This window comes from Akebia trifoliata, chromosome 9 (genome assembly GCF_017979445.1).
Source record: "Akebia trifoliata isolate Shusen 1 chromosome 9, ASM1797944v1, whole genome shotgun sequence".
Taxonomy (NCBI): Eukaryota; Viridiplantae; Streptophyta; class Magnoliopsida; order Ranunculales; family Lardizabalaceae; genus Akebia; species Akebia trifoliata.
Genome location: NC_141383.1, coordinates 22,230,733 through 22,242,630, shown reverse-complemented (window position 1 = coordinate 22,242,630; position 11,898 = coordinate 22,230,733). Strand labels below are relative to the sequence as shown.

Here is an 11,898-nt window from a genome sequence, read left to right as displayed (position 1 = left end):
AAGAAAAGAAACGATCTATTTACTTTTGAACACTCAATACGAGTACGACAACTTAAGATAAACGAACAATGGGACAAATAGTCGAGCCATCTCGAGTCAATTCAAGCTCCAATTCCTTTGTCAAGAATATGTTAGATGTTAGTAAAGGGAGTGTGGAGCAAGCATGGATTATTATGGGTTTCGACACCAAAACAATTACATATTTATTGAGAAATATATAAATATCCTTATAACAACAAAAGTATATAAAAAAAAAAATATGTATGTTGAAGGAGAATCACAAATCTATCATCATGAGAGAGAGAGAGAGAGGGATGCAAAAAAAATGAATTATCTGCACATTTTCAATATTCTCATGAATTTGTAACAAATAGCCTAAGAACAGTTTCCCAAGTCAACGGGGATTCTGTAAAATCACCCAGAATAATACACGATGTGCAAAAAATGAGATACCTTTGATTACCCCAAAGACATTGGAAAACTACCATTCTTTTATAAAAAAGAATGAAGCATGGATTGATATATTACACATTGAAAGAATTTCTTACATGCGTACCTGTAATGCAGGAACTCTTCTATCGAGTGGGAGGGATGGCAGAGTATCCAGATCTCAAAAGCATCATTTGCACGACAAAAATTTCTTGTTTTTCTTCTATAATGAATCTCACGAAACTATTGAAACTGCAAAACTGATAGTAATCCATCAATTTTTATATTTTTCCCTCCCTTTTATCTCTTTTCCTCTCTCTTTCTGTCTTCGAGTTGATTCACTACTACTACTACAAGATGTGACAGTTTCTTACGAAGTCGTTGGAGTAGTTGACATATTTGGTCCAAAATGGCCGGAGATGATCAAAGCCAATCTCTAGCCATGGTTTAGATTGACCATTGTAATGAATCACTGCAGCCTCTTTAACGCGCTCGACGTCAGTTTTATTTTGGTAGCCCAAACCTAACATGTGCCAAGATGGGTCAATTGGGTGAGTGTGGCTTTTGAATGCAATTAGAGCAGGCGGTAGCGTCCCAAGCTTCCACATTGTCAAGTTTGACTTCAGATTCTGCACTCGGAAGAAAGTCCCAGGATGAGTACCAAAAAAGCAATGAAGAAGCATTTTAACCTCTTAACTATCTAATCGGTAATATAGTAAAACCAAATATATCAAATCTAAAGAGTGCTTGAATGATGAATCAAAAAGAGAGAGAAATTATCTTGGCACACCAACTTTTGCTAATGCCACCCCAAGATGTGTGCTAATTCTTTGGTGATTTACATATGAATTGGGGTGGCGTTAGCAAAAGTTGGTGTGGTAATAAAATCTCTCTACAGAAAACATGTGATCAACTAAGGCTTGGCTGGCTGTGAAGGATGATTCCTACTTGATCGTTTACATAAAAATGGAAATCTGGGATTAACCTGAATTAGATCAGACTTCCAATCATCCTTGCTCCCATGCCTTAATGTACCACGTAAAAAATGGTTGGGACCCAACCCTTGATGGGTCCCATACCCAAGAAGGGATGTGATAAGGAGATTTGGTTTCCAGGAGAGAGTTGTGAGCACTCTTGACAACCAAGGATGACTGCCTTTCTTACCTCAAAATCAACCTACTGTCACAAATGAGGAAAGAATTCAGAAACTTTTAGACAAGGTTTGTACGAGTTCTTTTAATCATTACCTCCTTAAGCCATGAATGATATTTCTGTCTTATATCTGTGTTCCTCCATGCGTTTAGATCGAAGATGTTCATTCCATAAGCCCATGCACACTCATCGGGGTCTAAATTCTTTGCTATTAGAGGATGAGAAAAATTGAAGTAGTTCTTGAATCGCTTGGACATTACCCACTTGTCTTCCCCTTTACAGGTTTCTACAGCCCCATTAACCTGGCCCTCAAGATCAATCTCCCATAGAGGTGACAGGTCATGCTGAACTACAACATCATCATCCAGAAATACCACCTTATCAAGGTGCGGGAAAAGCTACACATACATTCAAGTTGATCGATCAGCATATTTTTGCAAAACTACCCATATAAAAAACGGTAAAAAAAAAATAAAATGAAACAAAAATGTATCTCATAAATCTCAGAGTTTTACAAAACAATCTAAAAGTTTTCAGGACAGGAACAAGAAATGTGACCAGTAAAACCCTGTTATCCTTTTTAAAGATACATTTTTTTGTCAATAAATCATGGCTGTAAAATTGATCTTCAGAGCTCTAGAAAAGACCCAGAATAACGCAAAAGGCCTTCAGAAACACTACATGTAATGGGGTGACAAGTTTATACATCAATGAGTAAAAAATTGAGGTGTCTATAGGGGTATTTTTCTAATTTCATATTCATGTTACTATAGTACTTAGAGGGCTATTTTCATAATTTCTTTTATGAGGGGTATTTTTTAATTTTGATATGCAACTAAATTTTTATGTGAGTATTTTCGTAAATTTATATGCATTTTACAATAGGTAGTAACGAGGGTATTTTGTAATTTAAATAGTTTCTTTGATGAGGGGTATTTATGCAATTTCAATATATGTTGCTATATCTTTGATTGAGGTATTTTCGTAAATTCAAATTTACTGTAGCAAGTATTGATGATATTTTTGTATTTTTAATAGTTTCTTAAATGTAGTCGAATAAGTTTTTAAAAAAACTTTTTTATTTTAACAAGAAATCACAACAAAATTTTTTAACTAAAATTTTTAATTGCAAAAAATCAATCAAGCAAAGGAAATAAAGTTATGGGAGATTTCCTAATGGCTACCAAGAACTTGTAAGTTTTCCATTGCAAAACATTTACAAATGCAAATGATTTGTAGTGTACCAAGCAGGGCCGAAGATGCAAACAAGATCACATTACTCTTCCTTTCTCTTCTTCCCCAACTTCCTCCCTATCACTGTTCACTAAAACATGTACATGAATCGCAAGTAATGCTACTTGTAAATCCCCATTATCCTTTTTAAAGATACAAAAAAAGATAACACCCATCTTTCTTTAAGTTTTTCTTTCATCCTCCCTACTTTTGCTATCTTTTTTCTCTCAATCCTTCCCTTCTTTTTTGTCTATTTTAATTTTTCATGACCCCCTTGATTTGGGTTTTCATCGTTCTCTAGTATTTTCTTTGTAGATTCATCAAGTTTCTCATTGACTCAGCCAAATCAGGCTAAATTTGAAATATATTTCTAACGTAATGCCTTGGACTTCCATATATATGAGAAGAAAAGTTCTGGTCACATCAAATTACCTCAGGGAGATATATGCGCAGATGGTTGAGTAATGAAATATACTTTGGACTTCTGGCCTGCAGTTTTGAAGCAAATATTCGTGGAGTGATCTCGCTGAGATTCGCCCCAGCAATGTGGTTTCCATGGTAGTAATTTCTGATCCCAAGATGGCTCTCTACTGCTTCAAGCACCGGCACATTTTCTCTTGTTAACCAATCAAATTGGTGAACACCTTTCACCTCAATAATGGCTGGGGAGAGAGGGTTCAGTGCGAACCATGAGTGCATGCCCGCATATGTCTTCTTGTCTGTGATAATGTGAAAAACCATCTTGTCGGGTTTTAGAAAAGATTGGAAGGTGGATGTGACCACAACAGAAGCTGCGAGGATGTTATCCGTTGACACAATAAAGTGGTGGTAAGAGTTATCGGAAAGCAACGGGAGAAACTCGGGAGATGGCAACTGTTTACGTGCATGAGCGTTGGATGAGTACTCATCCGTCAAACGCAAAGAGAGACAGTGTATGCCTTTTGGAATAGCGCTCGCTGCGAAATGTTTGTTCATCAGTTCTGCAAACTTGGATTCCCTGAGCTCCCTATCAAATTTCTCCATCTGCATAAATAATTATTTTAGTTCAAAAATGCATTTCAAGGCGGCTACTATACCCGACAGAATTACATTTGACTGTCATGAGAGCATAAAAATATGCACCCCAAAAGACAACCCAAAATTTGTATATGTGGTCCTTTGGGTGTATGATGCTGTTTACTTAAAGGATAACAAATATTTGTATATCCAAAGAAAATTTCTAAATTTAACAGCTTGAAAAAGAAAGATAACAACATTTACTTAAAGAAGAGAAATTATACTATTGGAGGCAGGCTTCAATTCAAGATATAGAAGGGGTGAACTAGTGCAAAACATCACAAAGTCCATTCCATGATATGTATAACTGTTTGTGCTTTGAGAAGTATTTGGCATAAACTGGGTATCAAAAAAGGATTTTCTTGAGGATTCTTTTCTTTTTTCCTTTTTTTGGGGGGGGGGGGGGAGTTCATTCCAGCAAGGAATGGAGACAATGTAGTGGGGTACGTATTATCTCAAACCAGAACATTAGTTTAAATAATCAAACCTAATTTTCATGGAATTGAAGTAACAAGTGCTGCCACTAACATAGTCACAAAATTTGCTTAAATTTTGGTAATATTCGCAGTTTTAAGGGTTCACCAATTTTAATCTGCGAATTAATCGCATAAATCATTAAATTGCCGATTCGCCAGTTTATTTGAAATGTGGTTCAGCTTTTCCAAAAGTTGGGCAGCTTCCGTGTAAAAAAGTAAACAAAATTTCCTTCATAACCCTGTGACAGGGACTTCTAAAAGTAGCCTAATTTTTGGGATGGCATTAGAGCCCTAAAAATCTTTCTTAAATTCACCCCCCCCCCTTCTCACCCCGTCACCTTTTTTTCTTAACTCTTCCTCACCCCTATAAACATCTTTCTTTCTTAACATCCATCCTCTCACCCCATAAAATTACCCACTTTTCTTTCTTAATGTCTTCACACCCCATAATATTGTTTTTTCTTGATGCTCCTCACCTTTTTTCTTTTTTTTATACCTCTCACCCTATAAAATGTGCTAACTCAAATGATCAAGATTCAAATCAGTCAGATAAACCATCCAAACGATCATACTTAAATTCCTAACTCTCCCAATCAATATCTTAAAGTTCATAAATAAATAAATAAAAGTATGTTTATTTTTAGGACACATATTTAATTGTACTGTATATGAAAAATACACCTATTTTAAAATATACTAAAAAAATGTAATTTTTGTAGTGTGAAATTTTCTTGATTTTCTTTTCTGAACTAACCAAACTGCACCCTCGCCGAATAATAACCGAATCCGAATTTTGTTACTATGGCCACTAGTTTCCTTAGACACGGAAAATTGAAAATATCAAATTAGGTCTCATAAATCTTCACTAATAAATGTAATTTTCTTACTCAATTTTCCCATAAAAGGTTAGTTTTCAAACTTGGTTTTAAAAAAGCTTCTTCATGTCAGTTTCCAAAACCAACACGGTTGTTAGCACTTATATTATATATTAAGATAGGGAACCATCACATAGAGATTCTAGAGCAATCAATTGAGTTATTCTGCAAATCAACTGACATACCATTGCCTTTAACTTCAAAGCAAATGTCTTGAAATCATACTGGTTGTTCTTCATTTCGGAAACAAGCTGATTGAATGACTCCGGCAGTTCTAGGTCATCTGGTATTTCTTCAGAATTCACTTGGTTGAGTATTTTGTATAAATCTCTGACCAGCCTCTGCACAGTCATCACCAGAAGATCCAGCTTAAGAAAACAAAACAAACAAAGCTTCCACAAAAAAGGGAAAAAAGACCCAAAAAAAAAAAAGAGAACTTTAAATCCAGCTAATGTTTATAAATTGACTATCAAAGCAACTATATAAAATAAGAGAGACATTTACCACTGAATCATCAGTCCTACCAAGAAGCCTTGGTCCCCAACGCCGTCCCCAACAATCTGAAGCACATAAATTAAAGATGGAATGAAAATCATGGAATGACCCGACAAGAGACCCAATTGATATGACAGAATTGAAAGTATTCTTATCAAAATACCATAGACATTGAAAAAATAAAAAAAGAGGAAAAAAAGGGGAATATAAATACACAACACATTAAAGGAAGACCGAATGCGGGAAAGAAATTAGTAAGAAGCTTACAATCAAATATATGCACATCGAATGTCAAGGTTTAAATGCTAGGCCAAGTTATCTCGGTTTTTAGGGCACTCAATTGTTTTTAAGATCTGGCTGAGCAACGCATATAAATTGAGTTCCTAATGCTGCCAAGTTTGCATGAGAGAATTACCTACCAAATGGTGGAAATCCAATGATTCAAACCCAACCCCAATGTTAATTGATCGAAATCACGATAGCGAAAAAAAGAACTATCAAACAGAACACATGAAACCAATGTCATGAAACAAGCAATCCACAGCCAAATCCAATCAGTTAGACATGACCAACATGGAAATAGAGCATAACCAATGAAAAATGGATCACAACCCATGTACAAAAATATGGGATAGAATTCAACCAGTGAGCAAATTCAACAAAACAGCAATGAAAAGGAATACTCTTCAGATTAAAACTAACCAAACAATTCGAACTGAAATGGAATAAGCAGAACCCACAGAAAATCCCAACAAATATGCATACAAACAAAGAAAACCAGTACCAACAAACATAAAGCAATCAAAATCAGATTCAAGTAGGAAGCACACAATAGATCCTTTCTTCCTATAGGTCCCCCAGCAAACCAACAGCAAGAAAGACCTTAGTTCAAACTTAATCCATCAAAACAGCTCAACCAAAATCAGAACCCACCTATTCAAATTCAAATTCAAATTTAATCACATAAAACACAATAATACCCATAACATAGAATGCAAATTGCAACAAAATCTCAATTTCATTAAATCAAGACATGGCTGAATTGAAGGAAAGAGGACCCAATGCATCAAAACAGCACAACCCAAATGAGAACCCACCTAATCAAATCCAAATTCAATCACATCAAACACAACAAAACCCAAAACATAAAAATTCAAATTGAAATAAAATATCAAATCTCATTAACTCAAAATAGAGCTAAATTGATAGAGAAAGATGGTCTCCCAGATGAGAACCCAATCCATCAAAACAGCTCAACACAAATGCGAACCCACCAAATCAAATCTAAATTCAATAAATAAAATAATACCCACAACATAGAATGCTAATTGCAACAAAATCTCAACTCATTAAATAAAAACAGAGCGGAATTGATAGAAAGAGGAAGACAGTCTCCCAGATAGAACCCAATCAATCAGAACAGCTCAACCCAAATGAGAACCCACCTATTCAAAACCAAATTCAATTGAATTAAACACGACAATACCCAAAACATAGAATGCAAATTCCAACAAAATCTCAATCTCAGTAAATCAAAATATAGCTAAATTGATATATATATATATAAGAGAGAGAGAGAGAGAGAGAGAGAGAGAAGATGGTCTCCCAGATGATAGCCCAATCGATCAAAACAGCTCAACCCACATGTGAACCCACCTATTTAAATCCAAATTCAATCAAAACAAACACAACAATACCTAAAACATAATATGCAAATTGTAATAAAATCCGAATCTCATTAAATGAAAACAGAGCTTAATTGATAGTGGGAGGAAAATGGTCTCCCAGATGAGAACCCAATCCATCAAAACAACTCAACCCCCACCAATTCAAATCCAAATTCAATCAAATCAGACCCAATAATACCCACAACATAAAATGCAAATTGCAACAAAATCTCAATCTCATTAAATCAAGACAGAACTTAATTGATAGAGGAAAATGGTCCCCCAGATGAGGACCCAATCGATCAAAACAGCTCAACCCAAATGAGAACCCATCAAATCAAACCCAATAATGCCCACAACAAAAACTTAAAATTACAAAAAAAATCTCAATCTCATTAAATCAAAATAGAGCTAAATTAAAAAAGAGAGGAAGATTGCTTGTATCTTACGAAGGGAGGAGCAATTGTTGACGCCTTCGAGAGTGATGACAGCTGTGAGAATAAAGACGAAAGGCAATAGAAAAGCAAGGACGAGAACAGTGTGAAAGAGAGTTCGATTAGAGATGTGGCGAGCTCCGACCTTGATCTTCATGAAGTCAAAAAACCCATTTGTGCTCGAGATCGTTATAGTTTTCATGCTAGGAGAGAAATGGAGCTGCATCGTCGTCTCTGCCTACGTATCTTCGTCTTCAAGGCAAAAAGAACCCTTTTAGAAACCCAATTCAGAGACTGAGATCTCCAAGAGAACCCCACGAGAATCACCATCAGATCCACAACAGGTCCACAACAGAGACTGATTAGATCCCCTTTTGTTCTGGGTTCTTCTCGTATTGGATTCTTTGGGTCTTTTCGAATCCGGCATTGGAGATTATAAAATGATTTTTTTAATAGATTTCAGTTGCAGAGATGACGATTTGACAAAGAAATCGAATTGGGTTCTTTTAGTTTTTCTCCCATGGAGGAGAAAAAAAGAACTGCAATGAATGAGACGGATTAGTTTGTTTGAGAGAGACAGACAGAGAACTTTCAATGGGTTGGATTAATCGAATGAGATTGGATCTTATTTTGCTTTTACAGTAATCAAAGTTGGATCTGATTGTTGGCTTCCAGTATAAACTTTACGAAGAAATGATGTAAGAATTGGTAACTTTTATTAAACAAATAAATACTATATGATGTAAAAAATAAGAATTGTTAATTTTGATTAAAAAAAATCAATACTTTTAGTCAAAAGCGTGTATTTTAGAGAGAGAGAGAGAGAGATTTTAGGGCAACGTTTGACTTTGGGATGTTTGGTGTGGGGGACAAGGGAGTGTGTGGAACTAATTTGAGAAGTCTCCTAAGTTGAAGGGAAAACATTGGAGAGAGAGAGAGGATTATGTGGATGTAATTGTAATTAGATTTAGGGTTTTGTTAAAGGAGTGATTAAGAGTTTAGGAGTTTAGCCATAACCCTCCATCTTTTGGTGAATATTTGAGATGCCCATTGTGTCTTCAATGTGATTGTATGCACCCCTTGACCTTGGTCATCTCTTTTAAACAAATAAAAAGTGATATAAATGCCCTCATTTTCAATCTTTGGCTTTGGCCAATAACCCTTGGTTTTTTAGCTTTTTATGAACTTCAAAGCTCTTTTAACTTTTATGGTAAGTTTATTTTAATGTATTTAACCTTGTATTCAATGCACGTTTTTTTGGCCTTGACTTAATTTTATGAGTTGTGCTATAATGCTTGTCTTGGACGCTAGGTCCAACACTGAGTTGACCTAATAGTGCATAGAGAACCATTAATTTTCTAACTTGTATCTCGAAAAAATAAATTTATGATTATCGGTTCACTATCAGGTCAACTCAATGTAGCACAACTCTTAATTTTACTATCCAAAAATCTTATCTTATTCTCTAGACTTGAAGGTTGAAGTAGGTATCTGAAAGTTGAGGATGATAGGAAAAAAATTTATCCAAGGGTTAAAGATGATTGGCTTTGGAAAGGAAGAAGGCATTTGAGTCATTTTCATTGGATAATTACATGTAAGATTAGGGTAAGGGGCATGTCTTCAACTTGCAAACATAAGGATATCTCAAATATTCACCAAAAGGTTGAGGCACGTATATGTCTAATAATTTAGAATTTATACAAACCTAAACCCAAATATAATTTATATTTTCTTTCCTAAAATTATAAATCTCTCCGCCAACCTTATTTTTTGAACTCATCCACCGAATCTACCTGACCAATACTATATGTTATTAAATGATTGAAATTAAGGGTGTCAATGGGTACCTAATTACCCGATTTCAAAGAGATTGATTAAGCGATTTTGGGTCTATTAATTTAGATATATTCATTTTCAGGTCTGATTCTGGGAAGCTATCTAAAGGATCTTATTAGAATCGGATTTCTTTTGGGTACCTGATGGATATCCGATGAGTACCCGACTAGTAAATGTATAACATTATAATAAAATTAATAGTCAAATGAATTCTTACGAAGATATATCTTGAAGTAAATGTAATTGAACTAAAACTAAAATATATATATAATAAAAAAAAGGGAAGTCTTTAATTTTTTACCTTTTCTCTCCATGAGCCTCCATTTCTTTCCTACATTTTATACAATTTCAACAGCAAATAAATAATTAATACTATAATTTGCTATAATTTTATTCTACAAAAGTTTGTTTTGCTTGAACAATTTATTATTGATATTAACTTTCAATTGATAAATTATAAGTTAAATTGTTATATTTATAAATAATTATATATTTTATTGGATACTCATATGTTTTTCTCATTCAAAAAAGTATTTTTGTTATTAGTGGGTACTCAATGGGTATGTAGTATTTGTAGGTTGGTTATGGTTCCAAGAATCTCATACCTAGTACCAAAATGAATAAGAACAAGAACCGAGATTTTATTTAGGATCCAGATCAAGTACATGTGGAATCGACCCATTGACACCCCTAATAGAAAGAGCTTTATTGTAGATAAAATACAAAAAGATAATTATAATTTCAATTGTGTTGGAAACAAAATGTCCACCACCATTAAAATTGTATATAAGCTATTTGTTTTTTGGGATAAAAATACTTATAGTATAGGGTATTTTAGAAATACCCTTTTGTAAAATTGGTGATATTAGGTTTACTGCCCTTGACCGTAAGTCAACGTTGTTGTTGATTTATTTTTATTTTTTTTTTTTTTTTTATTTTTAATGATTTAACTGTGAAATTTTGATCTTTTCCAAATTTTGATTTAGTAATTTAAATAGTTAATAAGCATTTTGAAAAAGAAAAAGAAAATCAAAATTTTATAGTTAAATCATCGAGAAAACTCAACGTAGAGATAGGGCCAACGGGGGTAAACCTAATCTTGCATTTTGCAAGGGGCTAACCCTAATATCACCAATTTTAAACAGGGCATTTCTAAAATACCCCATGATATATGAACATTCAATTTTTGACAATCCTCACATTTTACTTTCTTATGCTATATGATCCAATGAAGTGGCTTCCTCACATCAAACTCCTCCTTGTATCGCACATCTTGACGTGAAAGTGTAAAACATAAATACTTTTCATCGAGATACAAGTAAAAAAAGCATCTATTGCATCAAGAAGTGCAATATGAGATTCCAGCTTGAGGTCACTCCAGCACGATTATAACTTTTTCGTAACATCTAAAACTCCATTTGACCAAATACCATGAATGATGAAATCCATTGCTTGGAATCAATTCAAGAGATGAGTATTAAATAAAAGAATAATGTTGAACGGACCTCAAAATTGTACCTCACATCACACATCCAGACGTGAAAGCGTGTAAGAAATCATAGATGTTTTTCATCAAAATACGAGTCAAAAAGCATCTATCATTCCTACACACTTTCATGCGAGGATATGCGATATGAGGTACAATCTTAAGGTCACTTCAGCATTATTCATCTTTGAATTAGTTCCAAATTATTAATTTCAATCATTCATAGTATTTAGTCAAATAGAGTTTTAGATTTTATGAAAAAGTTAAGAGTCGTGCTGGAGTGACCTCAAGCTGGAACGTTACATCACATTGCACTTCTTGATGTGAAAGTGGATAAGAGTTATAGATGCTTTTTCACTTGTTTCTCGATGAAAAGCATCTATGATTCTGTTACACTTTCACGTCAAGAAGTGCGATGTGAGATTTCAGCTTGAGTCACTTTAGCATTATTCAAAATTATATGGATTAAAGGGTCATATAAAACTCGGACCTCAAAAAGGAATTTAGCAAGAAATAAGAATCTTTCTTTTGCCTAATCAAAGGTTTCGAAAATAGACAGCCATTGGCCTTGAAAATTTAAAATTCATACCAAGAGTGAAAAAATAGTCCTTTTTAATTTTACTTGTTTAGTGTTCTTAAAATTTTATGTTTTACATTCATGTGTGTGTCACATGGATGAGCATTCATTTGAGTTTACCAGGCATTTCGTATATAAAAAGAGAGTTACTATTGCCACACCAACTTTTACTAATACCTCAC

At 34.1% G+C, this 11,898-nt stretch overlaps 1 protein-coding gene across 2 annotated transcripts; it reads right to left on the bottom strand.

Annotated features, from left to right (window-relative positions):
- Nucleotides 1–315: 315 nt before the first annotated feature.
- On the bottom strand, nt 316–8,550 carry LOC147394695 (putative galacturonosyltransferase 14). 2 transcript variants are annotated; one of them, XM_086453631.1, is made up of 6 exons: nt 7,833–8,550; nt 5,726–5,781; nt 5,407–5,562; nt 3,247–3,837; nt 1,677–1,979; nt 316–1,058 (listed from the first exon to the last, which is right to left on the bottom strand). In XM_086453631.1, exons 1-6 carry the CDS (start codon nt 8,041–8,043, stop codon nt 780–782), a joined length of 1,596 nt encoding a protein of 531 aa, XP_086309757.1. In that variant the 5' UTR covers nt 8,044–8,550; the 3' UTR covers nt 316–779. The 2 variants fall into 2 exon arrangements, with proteins under 2 accessions (XP_086309757.1, XP_086309758.1); XM_086453632.1 differs by lacking the exon at nt 7,833–8,550 and adding an exon at nt 7,063–7,781.
- Nucleotides 8,551–11,898: the final 3,348 nt, after the last annotated feature.

Coding starts and splice junctions, on each gene's coding strand:
- LOC147394695 (XM_086453631.1), bottom strand. CDS start 8,043: ATGCAGCTCCATTTCTCTCCTAGCATGAAAACTATAACGATCTCGAGC. Junction 5,782..7,832: donor CAACAATTGCTCCTCCCTTC/GTAAGATACAAG, acceptor TATGTGCTTCAG/ATTGTTGGGGACGGCGTTGG. Junction 1,059..1,676: donor ATCATTCATGGCTTAAGGAG/GTAATGATTAAA, acceptor TTCCGAGTGCAG/AATCTGAAGTCAAACTTGAC.